The sequence below is a fragment of the Gossypium raimondii genome, chromosome 2 (genome assembly GCF_025698545.1).
Source record: "Gossypium raimondii isolate GPD5lz chromosome 2, ASM2569854v1, whole genome shotgun sequence".
NCBI lineage: Eukaryota > Viridiplantae > Streptophyta > Magnoliopsida > Malvales > Malvaceae > Gossypium > Gossypium raimondii.
The window spans coordinates 2,179,359-2,202,425 of record NC_068566.1 but is presented as its reverse complement, the minus strand read 5'-3'; the positions used below and the strand labels follow the sequence as shown (position 1 = coordinate 2,202,425).

The 23,067-nt window shown below is 29.7% G+C and overlaps 1 protein-coding gene across 7 annotated transcripts; it reads right to left on the bottom strand.

Moving 5' to 3' along the window:
• Positions 1–1,355: 1,355 nt before the first annotated feature.
• LOC105787633 (CBS domain-containing protein CBSX1, chloroplastic) lies at positions 1,356–5,387 on the bottom strand. Of its 7 annotated transcripts, none has more exons than XR_001131618.2 (9): positions 5,039–5,387; positions 4,412–4,499; positions 4,212–4,276; positions 3,327–3,375; positions 2,880–2,929; positions 2,237–2,376; positions 1,982–2,039; positions 1,663–1,874; positions 1,356–1,581 (listed from the first exon to the last, which is right to left on the bottom strand). XR_001131618.2 is itself a non-coding variant. In XM_012614112.2 (8 exons), exons 1-8 carry the CDS (start codon positions 5,255–5,257, stop codon positions 1,800–1,802), a joined length of 744 nt encoding a protein of 247 aa, XP_012469566.1. In that variant the 5' UTR covers positions 5,258–5,387; the 3' UTR covers positions 1,356–1,799. The 7 variants fall into 7 exon arrangements, 3 of the variants coding, with proteins under 3 accessions (XP_012469566.1, XP_012469567.1, XP_012469568.1); XR_001131619.2 differs by having other exon boundaries at positions 1,687–1,874; XR_001131621.2 differs by having other exon boundaries at positions 2,237–2,352; positions 5,039–5,383.
• Between the last annotated feature and the right edge of the window lie 17,680 nt (positions 5,388–23,067).

The following is a 23,067-nucleotide window of genomic DNA, read 5'->3' as shown; positions in this document are numbered from 1 at the left end:
TCCAACTTGGCCCGAATATATTTGTTATAAAAAATATTATATTGATTATATATGTTAAATAATAATTATATATTTATATTAAATCACTAACTCAATAACAATTAAATTGATTACTCAAAACCTAAGAAAAATTACCCAAACCTAACCCAAAATATAAAATATAAAAATTATTTTTAATATAATAGAACATTTAATATATTTATGATAATGTTTTTAATTCTAAATACTATTTAATGTATTTTTATGTGTTAGAAAACTTTTATTTTAGCGTTTTTAGTGCATGTAGTATATTATATATTTTTTAAAAATCTTATCTTTAAACAAAAAACCAATCTAAAAAATCAAATATGGGTGGATTGGGTCAAATCCAAGTTTACCTTTCTTAAATTGAGTTGAACCTCGACAAAAAAAAGAGAGCCCATTTTTCACGTCAGGCCGAGCTTGAAAATTTGATCTAGATACCTTGTATGGGTCTAACTTGAACTCAATCTGACCCATAAACACTTCTAATCTTAATCTACGATATATGTTTTCGTAAGTGTATATGGTACACTAGGACTAACCTAAAAACTAAATCCGATAAATTAGAATTCAAATCAGTTTCAATCAATTTGATCATATAAAGTCAATAAGTTAAAAAAAGTCGAACTCAAACCCGTAATTATTTGAGCACGAAATAGACCTAAACTCAAAATGACTTAAACATAAAGTATCCAAAATGAACAGAAAAAAAAACTTCAAAACTCAAACTTGCCAACTCAAAAATTGGCAAAAACACAAAACCACCTAAACTTGAAATGGTACAAACCTAAAATTGATCAAAATCTCAAAAGAAATAAATATCAAAACTATACATAAATTTTGATATAACGTGCAATATCGCACATGTACTTTGATTTCATATATAAAATTTTGATTTGATTAAATTCTCACAAATTACTAATATTATCTAATTACTACAATTTTATGTTAATATATTGTATAATAAACTATTATATCATTCTAATATGAAAATAAATACTTATTCATTTCTTTAAACGTATAAATCAAAGCATCAGATTAAATTTGATAGTTTCCAAACCTAAAAATACCAAAATCAAAATGACTTGAGAACCTTAAAACCTGAAGTGACATAAACAACGTCAACCCAAAATCAACGAACGACCCAAACTTGATCCTTAAGTATCAAAATTCCAAAATGATCCAAAAGGAAAAAGAAACTAGAAACTACCCAAAACCAAAAACAATTTGAATACAAAGCAATCCAAACTCAAAACAACTTAAACTTGAATGACAATAACCCAAAGTAACCCAAACTCAAAATAGCTTTTAAGCCCAACTTGACATGATCCACGTTAACCCAAAATCAACTTGACATACTAAATGGACAACTTCGGTTGCCCCAACTCAAATATTACAAATATATGTGTGTAAATGTTGTCCTTGAAAACTCACTCTACTTGTTTTTGAATATGTCGAATAAAAACACTGAACGTATTTAAGAAGAAAGTCTAAAGCGACATAGATTGAAAACATTGACAAGAATTTGTGCTAAACTTCTGCCCTCCCAATGTGTCAATCCTGGTAAATAGTTGTGACTATAACAGTGTTAATAATGTAAATGATATATGTAATATTATACAAAAGCAGGGCAAGACTGACCATATAAAAAGCACGTAATCACACCTTTCTCCGAACTTTTCTTGATAAATGGAGAAAGGAAAAAACTTCATTGCTGCACTGCCCTATCCAACGCCCTGAATATCCTTCAATGATAAAGCCTCTCAAGTCTCGAGTGTTTAAGCTTTTCCTTCAATTTCACGCTTTATTTGAAGGGCGGCTCTAACGACATTTCCTCTTGTGATGATACCCACCTTTAGGAAAGGGATAGAGAACTTAGCAAACGCTGGAAGAAAACATAATAGACGAAAAAGGAGTTTAAATCAGGGGAGAAATTTTTTTATGATGCTTTTTGACTTACCAGCTTGCCCTCTACATCAACAACCGGAAGCCTGCGGTATTTTGTCTCGAGCAATAATCTGAAATTTTTCGATAAACCAATTAGAAATGTTTGATAGTTCCCTCAACCCATTTTACAATGCTAGGATAATACGAGTTCAGGTGACGAGTTTAGATGCTTTCCTCTTGTGCCAAAAAATGAGAAGACAGGAACCGTATATTATGGAAGTAGGTAATCAACATATGGAATAGCAAAGGTAAGATAAGTTTGACAGACCTAGCAGCATCCTCGAGATTAGTTGTTTCACGTACAACTAATGGAGCTGGTGTCATTAAATCACCAACCACCTGGCCATTCGTCTTGTTGAGTAACTTCTGTACCTCGTTGAAAGTCTGCAAAATTGAGGACTGCTTTAGCTGCAAAAGGTGAAAAATTATATGATAAACAAAAATATGAGTTCTTCCGGAGCCAATTGCAGTGAACTCAAATACATGCAAGTTATGCAACCTTTGAAGCTTACAATCCAGTTTGTTAAAAATTAGTACTGTCAAAACAGAGAAGGTCTAGTTTGCTCCACCACATTGCTATGCGTCATTAAAAGGATAAAAAGCATTCGACTAAGTTTCCACTATGAAGGTTCATTTTCTTCCATAAAAGTATGTCATTTGCAAATATATATTGTATTCTTTTCTCAAAGTACCATCACTAGCATTAGAAAACAAATACATTAAATAAGCAGATTAGAAATGCCCATTTGTAGCAAGTGAATCTCTGTGCTCGAAAATGATATAGGATATGATTGACTAGAGTAGGATATTTTAGAAGTGCTGGAATCAATAATATAACTCTCCGCGAAAGACAATGGTTTCTGCAAAAGAAAGATGCATCTACATCAAGAAGAGAGACAATTCTTGCTTACTTTCCAAGTGCTATCAACTTCAGGAAACAGGTCATTCTCAGTCCGCCGCCCTAATTGAAAAAACAGTACATAAGAAATTACTATCATCACGTGAAGATATCCCAGATTCAGATAGATTTCCACAAAGGAAAAGATTAAAGAAACTTTTTTGACAGCAATAAAAATGCATTCTCTGCTTTCTATTAGCCTATAATAGCTGCCATAAAGAAACTAGCATCCCAGGTTAATACAAACTGGTCCACACTAAAACCACTAGAAGGGGAAGCGATAAAAATTCAATGCGCAAACTAAACTGCAGTTATTGCCAATATAAAGATTTATTAAAAGAAAAACAAAAATAAGGATCAAAAGGAAAGGGTTTGCTTCTAGGAAAACTGTACATAACGAAATCACAACTAAAAGAAATATAAAAGCCACAGTAAAATTCATCAGATATCCTTAATTTACCAGATATGGAGTCCAATGCTAGCAAGTCATAATCAGAAACAAGTCCAACCTGAAGCAGAAAAGAACATGATCCCATTATTCCAAAAGTAAAAGCTAATGTTTACCAGGTCAAAAAGGACAAAGCAGTTACACAAACCAAACAAACAAAATTGAAATTGACTGCTTGAAAGCATGGTGGAAAACTTAGGAAAAAGAAGGCACCTCAATGGTAGAAAACTTGTGACAATGTCTCTCTTTTCTTTTTCTTTTTGGATAATTTAACTTATATTCAAAATCCAAATGAAAGCAGAAAATCTGCTACAATGTACTCATGGTATAACAATAAATTTTCAATTTTGGCTTATACCAAACATCTTATAATGAGAATTATTTACATCACTATGTAGAATATTTACATTACAGAATCAAGTTCACACAGTTGCAACAATCAAATGAAATGAAATAAAGCAGTAATAATGAATTGATCTATAATGGAGATGTGAACAGGCCTAAAAAGTCATCATATGGCCAGAACAACCTTTCCTTCACCCACCTCAACTTAAAGTCTTAAGAATGGAGAAAGAATCGTATTGCGTATACCTACAGTCCCAATTAGCCACTGTTTCACCAAGATATTTGCTTAAACTTAATGAATCATGACTATTAATTCGAGTCTAGAAGAGTAGCATTCTATTTCAACCTTTCATGGGCAAGGCCCAATATCCAATCCAACACTCACTTTCAGGACATTGGCCTAGTTGGACAATGCAAATACTAGGATTCCACCTTTGTGGAAATGTCAAGGAATCATGAGTGTATAAAGAGCTTTGAGGTTTGGTACTAAAAGTTAGCAAATGAATTGCCAAAAACTCATGAAAAGAAAAAATTAAGGGAAAGATAACATACCAATTTCCAATCATCATCAATAACAGGAAAACCGGTGATTCTGTGTTCAACAAGAGCTTCCAGTGCTATTGGCGTTGGCAAAAGATCAATAAATTAGAACCTTCCTTTTTAAATATGCATATTTACACACACACACACACACACACACACACACAAACACAGACAACATATTATAAGATATAAGCTAAGCAAACAAGTACCTTCATCAACAGTTGTTGTTGGCTTTACAACATGCAAATCCTCTTTTCTCGTCATGAAATCCCCAACTGTATATACTCCACCTCTTGGCTGCATACACTCAAAATAAAGAAATGTTCATTCAAATAACACGAGTAAAGTTCGAAAAAAAAATATAACTATCTTCCAACATTGACAATGCTACAGCATTTTTCTTCCTAAATCAAGTACGGTTGAGTAAGAATAATACAGAGAGAATATAAAAGTTTTAATCTAATTATATTAACCTGAAGCATTTGAAATTTTTTTTTTTGGCTAAAAGCTTTAGTAATTGATTTAGCACTACAATCAATATTCGGATAAAAATAAAACAAATGAAAGAGATGCTTGTAGAGCTTATTTACTGCCTCTGCATCCTAAATCACTGAAACTTGCAACTTATTACAGTAAATCAGAAAGGCTAACGCATAAACAAGCCAGAAATTTTCAAATAAAATCGAATTTAAACAGCTAAAATTCCATGCATGTAAAAGAAAACTCTCTCTAACATATTCAGACTCTAAATCAATTCGAAACTTAGTATTAATTTCAGCAAAAATAAACATCCAATAATTAAGAAGAAAAAAGAACGAACGGATAAGGTAACAAACCGAAACGGAATTGGCGGTGAGAGTGCCGCTAGCGGCGACAACAAAAGCGGATGACCTGCGAGAACTGGAGCCAGCGTTGACGGTGGATAAAGGAAAGGAAAGGCGGTGGAAAGGACGGAAGATGAGCTGGCAAGGCATATGGTGAATGGAAGCGGTGGAATTCGAAGTGGCGCGTAAGCGAGTGAGAGATAGAGGTTCGGTATGGAGAATTGTGTCCATATTTTATTTAAACGGCTCTTTCCTCTTCGGCGGCGGTGGACGGTGGTCGTTGTTTGGATATTTTTTGGTGAGGGATAATTCGAAGAGAGCCAAAAAGAGGAGTGATAGAATTGATTGGAGGTGGGAGATATAGTGATTAGCGAAGCTTAAACAAGTAACTGCCCATTTTGGGCCAAATTCCGTAGATTTTCTTAGGCGCGTGTTGATTACGACTTCAAAACGGTTAAAATCCTAAGACGGCCTTTGCGGGAAATTTTTATATGGTTAAAATTAAAGGTTTATTATTATTATTATTATTATTATTATTATTATTATTATGATGGTATAACAATAACTTTAACCCATTTATTTTTTTCTTAATTTCAACTTTATTTTTTAATTAAATTTGAATATTTAATCATTAATATTTTAAAATTCAAATAATTTTTAACAAAATACTGATCAAAATATTAATTTTTGATGATGTTGGTGTGCCAACCCATATATTATTTCAAGTTAACATGTCACTATTTTTCTTATATATCATATCAAAAATAAAAATAAATTAAAAACATAAAAATAGTATGAAATACGTAAATTGCTATCTGAGGTTGTCATGTTTAAAAATTAACATTTTAGTCAATATTATCGGTTAAAAGAATAACAATTTGACTCTTTTATAAAAGATGATGGTCAAATTTAATTTTTTTAAAGGTTGAAGGTTAAATTTTGCTCAAAAAGAATAAAGGTAAAATTGACAAAATATATAAATGTTAAGCGTTGAATTTATCATCATGTCTTTATAAATCCAATCAATGGATTTTATGTTTATTCGTATACATCATGCATCTCAAGTTTGTCGTAATTTTTTATATAAAAATATTTTCAATCGTTAAATAGATATTGAATGGATTCAAAATTTTATTTACACGACAAGTATAATTATATTGACAAATTGATTGAATTATTAATTTTTGTCAAAGCTAAAAATGTAAAATTTTCATTATTTAGAAATCTTAAAAAGGCTTAATTGAATAAATAATTATCTAAAATGGCTAACATTATAATTACCTCGTTTAATCAAGTAGAGGTGTTCATTAGCTGAGCTGAATTGGGTTCGGATCGAGCATAAGTATGATATTAATATACTTTATATTTGCCCAAATTTGGTCTATCTCGAAACATGAACCAAAAATTTTGTCAAAGTCTGCTCATATTTGTAAATGATTAATCTAAACCTATTTTAAGTCTGCCCATATTATTTATAATTTTTTGAAAAAAAACATTTATATTATTTTTAGTTTAATATTTATTAATTTTACATAATTTCATTTATTAAGAAAAATATAAGCATCTTAACTATTTTTAATGTTTACATTATAGTAGTAAATATTACTATAAATTTAATTTTTATATGTTATAAATTATAATATTAAAATAACATAATATGATATTACAAACGTAAAAAATGAGTTAAGCTGAGTTCGACATTGAATGTTCAATTTCAAACCCAAATCATATTTTAGAGGATTTAATTTTTTACAAAAGTCCATTTTTCCAAGTTTAATTTTTTTTATATCCTCTTAAATTTCAACTTGGGCTATTAGCCCAGCCCATAAGCATATCCTATTTTTGCCACTTATTCACATATCATGCATGTTAACTTATGTGGTAAAATTTATTTGACTTTTTTATTTTTTTAAATTTCATTATTGATAAAAATTTAAAAACTTTGACACTAAATATTATTTAATTAATTAAAATTTTAAAATAATAGAGTTAATATGAAAACTTAATTGAGATAGAGGAAATCTTTTATATTATTATCTAGGGATAAAGAAATATTTAATATCTAATTTTATAACTTTTTCAATTTAGTCCCTATATTTTTTTGGCCCACAATAGTCTTTAAACTTGGCAAAATTCTTAAATATTGATCCGTGTCATCATGAAGTACTATAATCTCAAAGTGTCAAGTCATTACATAGATCAATATTGAAAAACAACCAAATTCGTGAACTAATGTGAACAAAAAAATTTAATCAGAGACCAAATTGTCAAATTCAAGGATTAAATGTTGCCTTATCCCAATTATATATTATGTTGTTTCATGTATAAGCACAGTTTGCCTTTTTAAGGCATAATAATTTATTTGGCGCTCAAACTTTGCAAAAAAAATAAAAAATTTAGTTCTCCATTTAATTTTCTCACTCTTTTTAGCCTTTGAATTTGCATTGTAGATAAAATCACCCTAAAATGAATGGAAAATTTAACTTTTGTTAACTTTGCTAACATGACATTCACGTGGAAGTCCACATGTAGGCCACGTCAAAAATTTAATTTTTAAAATTTTTAAAATATTTTTTATAATCTTTATAATTTTTAATAGTTTTATACTTTTTATTTTTTCAAATTTTTTATATTTAAAAGATTAATTAATTGCTAACGAGGCATCCATGTGCCAATCCACGTATATACCATGTCAGTAAAGTTAATATATGTGAACTTTTCCATCTATTTTAAGCTGATTTGATAAGCAATGCAAAATTCAAGAGCCAAAAAGAGATAAAAAAATTAAATGAAGAGTTTAAATAAATTTTTTTTATAAAGTTGAAGGATCAAATAAATCATTATATATTTTTTAATGCGTCGTGAGGCTACAGTGTCTTGGATGCCATGGTCAAGTAATTCTCAACACAATCACGGGTTAATTATTTTCCCTATTTGTTATAGGCTCATGAATTGTTGAACTATGCAATCAGATTGAACATTCGTGGTATCAAAAAAATTCAAGAAGACCATAAGCAACTAACGTACCAAAATGGTCATAGGCATACAAGCTATGAAACATAAGCACCAAAATTAACCAAAAGCTTGCAAGCTAGGCATCAAGCCCGTCTAGTCTGTCCCAGATCCATGGAGGCAATGGTTAAAGTCAAACAAAAGGAGTAGGCGGTAAAAGTATTATGTATTTCTTTGTATTAAGAGTTATGTTGTATTTTATATCATTTATTTAAAAAATAGGTAAATTAATTTATGTACGTTGGATTAAAGAGTATACAAATCCTTCTATTAAAAATTTTATACATTTTTACGGTTAAAAATTGGTTTCTATATATTAGCATGAGGTACATGTGGGATGAAACCATGTAGCCGTCTAATTATTCTGTCAACCATGCAAATTTTTAACAATAGGAATGAATGAATTTTTGACATAAATGACCAATTTGCTCTTTAATCCAACGCACAATGACTAATTTATCCTTTTATTTTTTTATAGTAAAAATGGCAAAATGCAATTTGTTCATGATACTTTTACTAAATATGAGAATAAGAAAAAAGAAAAAGAAAAAGGTTAAGCCCTCCACATCAGGCATATGCTATGATATTCAAAAACCCCATTTTGTTGTATTAACTCCAACAAATGAAGTGATGCTCTTCTTGGCAAACCATCAGATTCCAATATAAGCAATCAATACCATCGAAACAGGAGAAAAAAACACAATAATTCAAAAGAAATTCTTTTCTCAGAGTGAGAAAACCGACCCACTAAACGAAAGTTGAGGGAGAAAATGACAATGATCTTCTCGTGCACTGACTAAGCCGGAGAAAAGCTTGTTATTATGTCGGAAAAGGAAGGGAAAGCTTTAACTTTTGTGATCTTTCAACTATTAGATTTGTTTCATTTGCAAGCTTCGAAAATATATGTATCAATCTTAATCTAGTTTTTGAGGCAATGCCCAAAAATTATTCAAGCCCATTAGCCACCTCCATTTGCTCTAAGGGCATAAAACCAAGCTTATTGTTCATAAAGCGTAGAATATCTCAAATAATAAACATTAGGATTGTCAAAAGGATTCATCATTTAAAGCAAAGACCTTAATGATAAACACTAAGGTTGAAACACATTGTATTACAATGGCATCATTTGGGGATCACATAATCTATCAGTATCTGTTGTGTAATGACATTTTAACCCTTTAATCAAATTTTATCTAATGAGAGATGGAAAAGGGGGGGGGGGGCATTTCATTGTTGTTAAGCCAGCTCAACCCTGCAATGATAGAGAGGGAGACAAGGGTTCAGTTTAGCAATAGATACTACAATAAAAAAGAATCTCTCTTCTCTATTCTACACCCACTAGGATCCTATGTATATGCTAATTTTAGAAGTCAACTTCAATGGTGCTAAGTGCTAACTTTTGTTTCATGGTAAGTTAAAAATCCTAAAAGTAATGATTCAATTTGAAACCTACTATTATGTTGGGCATATGAATCTAAAAACTTGATTGAATTAATTTGGATCTAACCTTAATTTGATTACAAAAGTTAATAATTTGAATTTATCCCATTCAAACTCAAAATTACACAAAAACCAAAATGAACAGAATACGAAATTACTCGAACTAAAAATGACTTGAATGAGTAATTTGAAATGAAATGAATTCGATATGACCCTATCCCAAAAACTCAACTTACAAACCCAAATGATCCGAACCTAAATGACCTGAACTGGAGACAACCCAAAATCTAAAATGACATGAACTCGAAATTGACTCGAACTTGATCCAAAAATTTTAAAACCTATTGCCCCACCTCAAATTCGACCAAACCTGACCAACTAACAAATTCATTTTAATTTCACCAATTCGGTTTATAATAAAAATTATTGTTTATTCATTCTAAGTGAAAATTTTATATTTTATAAATAACATGTAAAATACACAAACTCTTTATTTTTTGCCAAAATTTATCAACTTTGCATGTTGTCTAAATTGTTCTTATATGATGTTGCATATGATTGACGAATCTTGACGAGAATTAGCAACAACGATAATAATTAGACTAGAATTTTAAATTGAAAAATAAGAGGATTGAATATTTAACTTTTAAATTACAAGAACTTAATATCAAATTATGAATAAGTGTAGGGACTACTACCATATTTTAAGCTTTAAGAAGTATTAAGTTTGAAGGGTCGGCAGAGATTTTTCTTTTCTTTTAAAGAAATAGTCCTAACAGCTAGTAATAGAAATTGCCGAGCTTTTTAAATTAATTTTCCAATTTTAAAATAATTTCTTAAGAAAAGGAAAAAGAATTTAATCATTATCCATAACTCTTAGAAAATTTTGAAGTTGAATATTTTTGAAGTTACATACCGTCATTTTAATATTATGTTCTTAATGATCATTTTTATTTTCATCTCATCGTCTTCACTGCATTTAAATCCAAACACATATATCACTGTTGATTTTACCATAATTAATCTCACCGTTTATCTAAATTAAGCGTAGGCTCTTTTAAGTATTAAGAACTCATCTATTAACAAGACAAAGTCACATGGCAAAAAATGGAATCATTTTCTACATATCTCAGCAAATATGCATGACGAATTGAATGATAACGAATAGGAGATGCCACATTAGTTAATAGATCTAGACAGCTTGAAAATCAACTATAAATACTAAGTTTTATTCTCACCTTAGAAACAACTTCTTACATATACTCGTTTATTTCATTATCATCTTCAACTTTACTCGGTGACGAATCTTGAGATTAAATTTTGAGAAGTCTAATTAAAATTTTTAAAATTTTTCGTGAGATTAACGGGAATTACCCAAAATATAATGTATAATAATTTTCAAAATTTTGAAGTGCTTAATTAAAATTTTTAAAAAAATTCAAGAGAAAAGTGAAATTTTCTAAAAATTTTGAGAGGGCCAAGGCCCCTAAACACAAACTCTAACATCATTCAATTTCTTCAAATAACTCAATCACACGTAGCCCTAAATGTTATATAGTTTGTAGTTTCCATGAATGCAACATTTCTAAAAATATGCAATGATGAAATTAAACATAGAAAGTGAAATTTGTATAAAAGGAAGTTAATTTTTAGTCCTTGTTTCCTTATAGAGGAATGGTGTTGAATCTTATGCAATTTATAAGGCTTAAATATTTGCCATTTTGATTTTTCAAGTGCCATTTACGAATTATCTATTTTAAGAATGTTTCTAAAACAAGTTTAGGCAATATCTCCAATTTCAACCAGAAGTAAACACTTGAGTTAATATAATAATAAAAATTATATACTTCATTTATTATTTAATAAATCATTTTTATTTTTTAATGTGTTGTGAAGTATTTCTATTTGATAAATAATTATATTGATAAGTGCCTGATTTCTTAATCATTTATGTTTTTTTGTGCGTGTTGAATTATGTTATTTATGTTTTTAATTATATTATTTATTATATTTATTATGTATTTAGGGAATAATTGGAGAAAAAAGAGCTTAAAGTTTATTTTAACAAGTTTTTTGCGTATTGGAATTTTAGCCATAACTTGAGCTACAGAATTTTGTTTTGGGCCCATTATATAACGATTCAAAAGGGAATTGAAAGATCTAACTAAAGTTATCTCATGACTCAAGCCCAAAAACGTTAGGAAGGCATCCAAAACGGCCCAAAATGTAATTAAGGGCACTTGTGTCTTTTCTCCATTATATATATATTTTTTGTCTTATAAATAGACATTATTAGGTTAATACAGGGGGAGACTTAGCCATAACCGCTCTTAGGTTTATTTTGTTTTCTTTATTTTATGAGTTACTAAACCCTCTTTTTTAGTCAGAGGTTAATCAAAGTTTGATTTAGTGAATTTGTGAGACTTAATTTGCGCTTTAATTCTTCTTTGTTATTTATTATTCATGCATTTTCTGTTTTAATTACAATTGCTCAGGTTTATTGAATGTTTGGCTAATATTCAATAACTTAGAATGGTTGTCGAATCAATTAGAATAAATTAAATATGTAATTGTTTAATTCATTCTAATACTAGTGACGTATAACTTGTTTATGTCGTAGTTTACGATTATGTGGTATGGATGTGTGATCTAGTTTAAATGAACGCTGTTGTCGGTAAGTTAAATTTGCATTGAGTTGTGAGGTTATTTATCTGTTAGGAAAATAACTTCAAATGATTTACGTCTTGGTTACTGAATAAGTAATGAGAGATTTATTGCCTCGCATAGAGTCAACAACTAAAACTAATTTATTAAAGGCATTGAAGACATCTTTGCATCGATGTTCGAATCCACGAAGCAAACAAATATTTTATTTTTGGCAAGACCTTTTTCCCATTGATTTTTTTATAAAACTCTTAATTATTGTTTCATTCGTTATAAGTTTTCAATTTAAATTTAGTTTTCAAGTTAATTTTAATTTCTGGTTTTATAAAATAAAATAAAACCCTTCAATTTAATTTTCTTGTTCTTGTTTAAAGAAATAAAGTTATTACCAATCACGACTTTACTTGCCACTTCTACTAATTCATCTTTTTCAAGTAGGTTTTATTTTGTAGGTCTCGACAGGCTAACATATATATTTTGGTACTTGAATGTAAAGGTATTAACTTTTTAGCGTTGATTTGAGAAAAAATATAATTAACTAACAATATTAGTAATTAACTTTCATCAAATCACCCTAAAACCCGAGAAAATTCATAGTCATCATATTGTATTTAATAAATTAAATACAAAATTAAACAAATTCACAATTAATGCAAAATTTATTCTACTAACAAAATCTTGAAAAATCAAACCTAAGAATATTAACAATTAACTTTTTGTCAAATCTACCTAAAACTTGAAATATACACTAAAAAGTTGAAATCGTTACTTTTTGCACCAAAATGTATAGCCTTTTTCCATATACAAGTGCTACATTGGAATAAAAAAATATAAGTACCACTTTAAAAACGTCAAACTTGAGTGCCAAATGATATAATTTAAAATATATAAATATTTTTATATAAATTGGACCTATCAATTTGTACATATATGTTTGTGTTAATTTCATTAGGGTTGAAGTGACAAATTTCATATTAGAAAGAACAATATTGAATTATAAATTTTAGAAATCGAATATAAATTTAACATTTTATTAACAAAAGTAAGCATAATTTGTATCTTTAATTCAAAAGTGGACGTGAAATAGAGTTACATTTCTTCATGGTCTTAAGATCCCTTCAAATATGTTTAAAGTTAAACTCGATACCAAATGAAAAACACAACGACTTGCTATTATCAAACTTTTCAGTAATTTCTATGAAACTCATGTTGTAACAATGACATAAAATAATTAATGGTTTAACAACATTTACAAAAAATAAAAACCCAGAAAATCTATTTTTTCTATATTTTAATTGGTTTTTCGGTTACTAGTTTTTGACGTTTATCAATTTGAAATGGTTTTAACTATTTCTAATTATATGTTATCGGTTGAACCAATCAAACTTTCAATTCTTGATTCAACTGGTCCATTCGTTTCTCTTTCGACAACATTGCCCTGCCTACCCACCTCTACTTTAATTCAATATAATTACTTACAAAGTTTCCAATTTCAATAATTTATATTATATAGGTTAGTATTTGATACACTGACAGTGTAGCTTTTAATATTAGACTATACTCTTATAGGACATTTATTATCCTTTTGGCCCTACTTGTAAAGTCTAAAAACTCCGATAATAATGTAACGAATGTTATTAGTTTTAGATATAGTGTCATTTTCGTTATTTGAAATAAGCATGTTCCCTTTAAGTGGAAATTAATCAAACACACTTGACTTGAAGAAGTAACTTGCTAATTGCAATGAGGCAATTGTGAAATTAATTCCCACCAAATTTTCTAATTTTATATGTTTTAATCACAATCTTCTTCTTTATAATTTTTCATTATTTGGGAAAAAATCTAATTAAGTTTTGATTTAACACCACTATTCCACACATATCTTTTGATTAAAAATAGGAAAAATGTTAATTTTAAATAAATAAAACATTTTCTTTCAAAAATTAGAAATATATATTTTTTCTCAGCAGACACCTTTGCCCAATTTTCGAAAAAATAGTTACTAAAAACAAAATTAATATTTAAAGTTTATTGATTAATTATTGGAATGAAACCACGTGAAGAATAAAATGATACGACAATGTGGGGCTTCAGTTATCATATCCCAAAAGAAATCATATTTGATATAATCTGTTTTAGAAAATGTACTAATTTTTTGGCATAATATCAAAATAGTCCCTAACATTTGACTATTTGATCACTTTGGCCCTAACATTTTCTTGATCAAATTGATCTATTTTAAAAAACAAAAAACCCACCATCTTTCTTCTCCAATCAAAGATTAAAAAATTTCCACAAAATATTTGAAAAATAAAACTAATAATGAGAAGAAGAGACTAAACATTCATCACTTTTATTTCATTTCTGAAGCAATTTTCTTGGTTTCTACTCTCTGTTTCTTCTATCTTTGTTGTGTATATATATATATATCTGGGTTCTTTCTTGGCATTTTCTTTTGAGTTCATATCTGAGAAAATAAAGATTTAATATCAACGACCATTACAATAAAAAGGAAGAAGAAAAATTCATGGAATAAGATCGAAAATCGGATCCATGAATCTTAAACCATTATAACATTTTAGAAGTGGATGACTAATTTAAAGTTGAAACAACAATGGGAGGACATCTACATAGTTGAAAAACGGAATAAAAATCAGAGGCAGTCTTGATTGATGGATGGATGGGGGATACTTGTAGGATCTTGAAACAACCTGTCCTCAATAATAAATAAATAAATTAAAATCCTATTTTTTGGGATAATTATAAGTACAAAAATCCAGGGACCCCATTATCTCAAATCTCATAGGATTCCATGGGAAATCCCAAAACTTTGCTATAAAATACTCAATAATTAAAATATTAGTATTGGGATTTGATTGTTTCCCATTTATAGCAAGTAGACATGAAGGGCCAATTACATTAATTTTCTTAATTAAATACGATAAAATTAATTTAACTATTATGATGATTGCAATATAATAATATTTTTATATTAATATAATATATTTTTACTGTTTCTCAAGTGCTACTTTATATTATTTAAATATTTTTGTTTAACGTAAATTTTTGTGTAACGTGGAGGTCTAGTTCATCGTTAACTTTCTATTTATATAAGATATATATATATATATATAGAAATGCATGTGGATTTAATTTATTCTCCTTTTTTTAATGTTAATTTCACTTTTTTATGTCTAGAATCTTGAGTATACTACATTTATTTATGTGGGTTTAATTTATTTGTTGTTTTTTTGTTATTATTTTGTGTTCTAAAAAATAATAGAAAATAAATAATAAGAGAACCTTATGTGTTGTACCGATACAGTTTTTATAGTTCAAGTTGCACTAGTGACGTTGTTGTAATTCAACCAAAATAATAATAATAATAAAATATAAATATAAATATAAATAATTTTATTTTAGGTTTTGATTAGGTTAGTCTTGAATTTATTTAGGTTTTGATTATTTAAAAAATTATTTTAAGACATAATATTTCATATTAATGTAGTTTAGTGAAGATTCTATTCTTGAAATTGTTTTGGTAAAAATTAAAATTTTGTTTAAAAATATCCTAATAATTTGATTAAATTACGAGTAGAGTGACATCTGTTATTAAGTTCGATCTTTAAACAACATCGATTTCATTCTTTTCATTGATACTAAATTTTGGTAGACTTACTATGGGAGTAAAAAATAAAATCCTATAAAATAAATATTTATAAAAATATATAAAAGATAACGAGGTTTTGCTTGAAATGGTAATGTAATGATGTTTATAATTATAATGTTTTAGGTTAAAATCTTATTATGTGTGTATTGAGGGCAAAATTAAAATTCTTTTTCGAGAGGTTGAATTTGAATTGTAAATTCTTTATAGAGCTAAAAATATAATTTCGTTATTGTATTAACATAAAATTTTACAATTTTCGAGGATTAAACTATAACTTTTTATTTTCGAGAGGCCTTAATTGAATTTTAAATTCTAGAAGGGTTGAAATATAAATTTACCATTCAATTAACTTAAAACTCTACTATTCTTAAAGGGCTATAAAATAATTTTCATTTCGGGGATATCTGCACCCTCTAACCCAATTAATATTTTAACTATTACCTAATTAAATTAATTAATATATATATATATATATATATCGTAAAAGAATGCTCACCCATTTGGCAAACAAAAGTATATTTTTATGATAAATCACTGTTTTACCAATAATTCCATTAAAGAAAGAAGATAACTTATTATGCAGATTTTGATTAGAGCATTATCATTAACATATTTATAATTTCACCTTTTTAAAATAATAAATAATAATTATTTCCAAATTTCAACCAAACAATGTGGTTTATTTTCTTAGATAATTAGGTAATGTCTTGTATTGAATAGAAATGGTTAAAAGTGCCTAATAGGACAATTAATTTAAAATTTGGTTTTTTTTATCAAAATAATATAAAAAAGTTTAATTATGTCATAGATTATTTACGAAACTAGAACTTTTTTTTACAGTGTTTCTGGCTGCCGCCAATGTGTCAGGCGGCACCATCTTAAACTCCACACACTCATCTGCCAATCATTATCAGCGGAAAAAATATTTTTTAAGTGGTGCTGCCAATGTGCTAGGCGACACCAAAAAATATACGAATATTTTTCCTAAATATAGAATAAATACCATACAGGAAGAAAAAAAATCATTTTTTAAGGTGGCGCAGCCAATATCTAAGGCAACATCGGCTTGAATTTTTTTTTAAATTACTATTATAAAAGAAAAAAAAAGGTTAGTCACTGCAGAAACCAAAGCTAGGCTTTCACCAATTCAACATGGTTATTGAGAACGTGCGCAAAGCTTCTTTTACCGAGCAATGGTGAAGGCAACTTAACAACACTTTAATTAAAGCTGAAATGTGTCTTTGGGAAGAGCAATGGCTTTCCTGTGCCAATCAACTTAGCCAGTGGGATGTGTTGGTGCATTTTTTTAAAAATTCAAATCAATGTCCCCTAACACATTGGTGATACCACTTTAAAAAATGATTTTTTTTCTTCTTGTATAGTTTTTATTTTGTATTTAGGGAAAATACTCGTATGTTTTTTGTTGTCATTAGGAACATGGCTTAGCACTTCCTCTTCTCTATACATATGCTGCACTTTGACGTCCCAAGGTTGTTGTAATCATATTAATAGCATGAAGAATCGTTGAGTGACGCTGAGCTAATGACCTATTCCAAATCAACTAAGTCGCAATTAAACTGTCTATTTCCAGAATAATATGACGTAGACCAAGATCCCATGCAAGCTTCAGGCCATCTAATGCATCCTATAGTTCTGCTTCTACAATAGAACATCGAACAATATTTCTGTAGAAACCCAATAGCCAACATCCTTCATGGTATTGGATTTACCCTACTTGTTGTAGCTGCAACATCATCACCTTTAAGTGCACCATCCTAAAAACTTTGTACCACCCATTTTTCGATTTTCTCATTTAAAAAACTTGCAGACACTACTTCTCCTACTAGGACTAAGTTGATCCTTCATTTGTTGCATTGAATAATAAAAATCTCACCTTCTCACACTTTTTGTCAATATGCTTTCCTTTTCAATGAAGTCGACATCCAATACGTACTTGTTCCTTCGACCCCACAGGTTCCAACAAATGGTTCCGAAGAGAAAACTCCAATCTATAACATCACATGCATAATATGATAGGTTTAAATGATTAACTCGAATCCACTCATTCATATCCAACGTCAAGAATTTATGCATCATCTCCACTTTCACAACTTGTTCTCAAATTGCTTTAGCAGGTGTACAATGTCTCAAAATATGGCTAATACTCTCTATGGAATCCCCACAAAAATCAAAACGTGCATACACAACTATATGACGTTACATTCGGCGCTCATTTGTTAGCAACTTGTTTGACACTGCCAGCTAGAGGAATACTTGAATCCTCTGCGACCCAAGAAAATGCCAAATTAACTCCCAAGTCTTGTCCATCGCAGCATCAATCGTACGAGTAAAAAATGCATAGGCTGACTTCACTGAAAAATGCCTCATAGAATCAAACATCTAGCCCAGAAAATCCACTATATCGTTAAGATCCAGAGGTTTATGAGTTGCAATACACAATATTGTACTTGGTAAGGTCAAATGCTCTAACTTTGTCTATCTTCAATCTCCCTCTAATGTCACCATAGTTATAATTGACATGGTCATTAGGAACTTCTAATAACTGGGTACAATTATCAATCAAAGGTCTACAATCTTAAAGCTAATCATCACACCAAAAATCCACCTTCGTGCCACTTCATACATTCCAAAGAATTCCACCCCTAAGCTTATCCTGGACTTCACACAACCCTCACTGAAGACGAAAAATATTAGAAGGATTCAAAAATGTTGGGATTACTCCTTGCCATTTATATTTTATTTTCAACACTTGCACCCATAACTGGTCTAATTTATTAATCAAATTAAATTCGATCTTCATAAGAAATACATTATTTCGACACTATCTTTTTAAAGGCAACACCTCATTATCTCATATTTTTACACAGATCTTCGCAACTTACAAAGTGTGTTCCTCTTCTGTCCTTAGCACGATTCCATACAAACCTCAATATAATTATCTCAATCTTATGGCAAACACCTTAAGGAACAACCATATATTGCATTGCATACACCATAATTGTCGTTAGTACTGCCTGAGCAAGGGTAATATGACCAGTTAGGGAAAGCATTTTCACCTTCCGACCAGTTAGTTTTTCCGCATGTTTTGAATAATTTACTGATGAAGCAAAAGGACACCAATGTACTTTCCCAAATCTTCAACTTGAGAATACCCAAGGCCATAACTAATAACCTCACTCAAGTGGTGAGTGACATTCTTTAAAAAAATTCTGTGTCTTTTGCGCACTCACCTGATGTCTTAAACTAGCATAAAATATATCTAACGCTCTCCTCATAATTTTCATCTACCCAATTGACGCTTTTGAGAACAAGATAAGATCATTTGCAAAGAACAAGTGAGAGATATAGAGCCTATTCCATACAAGCTTAAAAGGCTTCCAATACTCATTCTTTATTTTTTTTAGTAATCAATTGAGCTGGTCTCTTCATACAAAGAACAAACAGATAAGGAGAAAGAGGCTCTCATTGACGGATACCTCGAGTGAGTGTAAAAACTTCAGTTAGCTCTCTATTCCATATAATTTGCATAGTTGAAAAGGTAACATAGTGCATGATAACATGTATCAACCAAGTGGGAAGCCCAATATCTAACAAAGTGCCTTTAGTGAATCCCCAATCGAGCCTGTCATAAGTCTTCTCTAAATCAATTTTAACAGCCATAAACCCTTCTTTACTGGATTTTTTACACAGAGTGAATAATTTCTTACACTATAATAATATTGTTTGTTATACACCCGTCTGGTACGAAACTTGGTTGATTAGGGAGAACCCACGTTGGTATTAATGGCTTTAACCTATTAACTATAACCTTAGTGACAATCTTATACAAAACTGTACAGAGACTGAATGGGCAAAATTGGAATAAAGATTTAAGATCTTCCACCTCCGGGATCAAAACAAGCAAACTATGGTTAAGCTACTCACCAAGCTTTTCCCCATTACAAATATTTCGAACAAAATCACACACATTATCTCTCACAACATCCTAATTCCTCTCATAAAAAAATTGTATGAATCTCATCTACACCAAGAGATTTCAACGACGCCATCTCTAATACAACACCTCAGACCTCCTCATTAGTAACCGGAAGTTGTATTCTCTCTCTATTAGAGTCAGACAACATACTAAAAAAACCTCTTTACAACAAACCCCTCTTGACAGAGCAATCCTTTAGTTGGTTCTCCAAATCCATAAGAAAGTTACATGGTGAATTTTAATTTTTTATCCTCTATGACTCTAATTCTTGTTAGGAGTTTTCTTTTCTTTTAGCCAATATGACCAAAGACAGTTTTGTTCCATTCAAATAATTTACACACAAAATTACCAACATTCTCTACTATGCTTTCATCTAGTCGTCAAGCATCCTTTATTAATGCAACAAAATGAGGGTCATCTAACTATACCCTAAGAAGACGGAAGGGTAGCTTACCAACTTGTTTCCTTGAGATCTCAATATGAAGCAATCTTGGTACATCAATAATAGATGTATTGACTAGATAAAGAGACCACTTCCACCTCAATATCACTATTCCAAAGCAACCATATCCCACCCAAGAAACCACACATTTCCACTCGGAATTAATGGTTGAATGTTGTTCTTCGAATGATATCATCTGCTTTGTGTCCGCCCACTAGTTGTTCTTCGAATGATATCATCTGCTTTGTGTCCGCCCACTAACTCTTGTTTCCATTAAAACAATAATATCTAGCTTATTAACCTACAAAACCCTTTTTAAAATAGTCGCAAACTTGGAGCTTACATCTCATTGTCAATTTTAGCAAATAATATTAAACCACATGTAAAAATAAAATAAACGGGAAATAGGACAAAAGGCAATCAACTTACTGGATATCTTTCAGCAAGCCCACAACATAATCAGTGATGGGTCTTGGGGATTTGATGTCTATGGAACTAACTAAAAATTTGACGAAGGTAAGTGCATCTATCAATTAATAATATATCTACGGTGAGCAAAAATATTGATGCGATCCCGGTCGCATCATGTTACGACACAACTCGATGCTACCGAGATTGGTCCAAACTCGAGGGGCCCAAGTGCAAAAATGAAGTTTTTAATTTTAGTTTGTCAATTTGGCTGCTGGAAAATAAGGACTTTGATTCATTAATTTTTAGTTATTTTAGTTTGTGTTTTTAATTATGTCATAGTTTGCACATCATTAATATGTGTTCTGCATTTAATAAAGTCATGCATTATGTAACTTTCATGTTAGTTAAGTTTGCATCATTAAATTAAGTCAAGTTAGTTTAATTATGTAACTTTCATGTTAGTTAAATTTGCATTTCAAAACCATGCATTTTAGCATCTTAGTTTAATAAATGAGTTCTTTGGACATTTATTCAACTCATCTTAGTTTTAATTAATAAGTGTTTTGTTGAACTTTATTTAATAAGTGTTGTTCTTAATTGATCTAGTTCCTAGGATTATTTATTGATGCATAAATTAAGTTTTTTAAATTATGCTTCTTTAATTAAACTAGTTGTTGGAATAATTATTGCATATATGTTTTAGTTCATTTATTTAAGTAAGTTTAATGTTTGTTATGATAAATAAGTGTTTTCATTTGTTTAATAAACTCATTTTAATATGTTTATTGCAGGTGACTTTTAGCTTATAGTGGTTACAATTCAAGGTGTTACACATTTAATTAAGTGGTCGTTCAAGTTCTTTTGAGTTACAATTAAAGGGCTGTTATAAAGGGAGCTTAAAATCATTAAAGGAGTTTTTAAAGAGCATTTTATGCCCTTTAAAATTCAGCAGCAACTCTTCCACTTCCAGCCATTTTTGGAGCTTTCAAGAGAAATTAATCAAGCCTTTGAATGTCATTAAGGAGCAGGTTAAGAGATGGTAACTATTCAACTAGCCAAGGACAACTCAAGAGTCATTTTCTAAGCCATTAAAGACATTCAAATCAGCTGAATTAAAGTGATTTTATTGAAGGAGTTATTTGGTTCAAAGAATAAGAAAAGACATCAGTTTTTATGGCACATTAAGTGGATGTTTTTGACCATTCGGTTACCTTGTTCTAGCATTATAAATAAGATGTAATCAGCCATAGAGGGGAGGAACTTTTTTCTGAATATAAATGAAATATTTGAATTGTGAGCTATCCAATTCTCTTTGTTCTTTCGGAATTGATTTGACTTATCAAGCATAGCTTGTGGCGTCCATCTTTTCTTTGTTGCTGAACTTATCACCTTTGGTGTGGCGTTCAATATACCTTTGGTTCCTATCATAGTTGATAGTGGGTCAAGGTTCCTTTCCTGTTTCCTTTAACCGAAAAACACCTAAAGACCATTTTGAGATTCGGGTCAACAATTCGTTATTGTTGGTTCATTTTCGGTCTTAGCCAATTAATTTGTTATTGTTTCCTCTTTATTTTGTTTATTACCTTTGTTTGAAGCCATTATCTCTATTTTGTTTCATTTTAAAACCGAAACGAATCCATCCTTACTCAATTCACGATTGGGCAACACATACGACTCAAAACATCACGGGACGAGTTCGTATCAAATATCATTCCCACAAAGACTAAAAGAGCTAGTAATTACCGTTTTTCTATTATTTAACCAAATAATTTGAGTAATTGTTTAAAACTAAAATTAACTAAATTAATTAACTAACGGATACGACAAAGAATAAATCAGAAAAATAATCGATTAACAACCAAAAAGCAAACCAATACCCAGGAAAGATTTCACCTAGATTTCATCTATCACTATTAATCTAAATTACAAAATTTTTTTGCTTAGTAACTTGATATATAGAAATCCCTAAATTATGCAAATATCACTTTTGAGCATAAGAGCAGCTAATGCTAGGTTGATTAATTGAAATTTATTTCTAATTAAAACCCTTATTATCGCATTAACTTGTATTATGGATCCCTCTATTAAATTTGACTTTAATTCGGTAGATTTAGGTCGTCTTATTTCTAGGATTGCATGCAACTCCACTCAATTAAACAATATCTACTCTTAAACAGGGTCTATTCAACCACCAATTTGAGCACATCAAATATTGATCATTAATCTAGATATATTAAACCAAATATTAAGCACACATAATTGAGAACAAGAAACTAAGTATTTGTTGCATAATTTGAGCACATCAAATATTGATCATTAATCTAGATATATTAAACCAAACATTAAGCACACATAATTGAGAACAAGAAACTAAGTATTTGTTGCATAAATATAAATCAAACGAA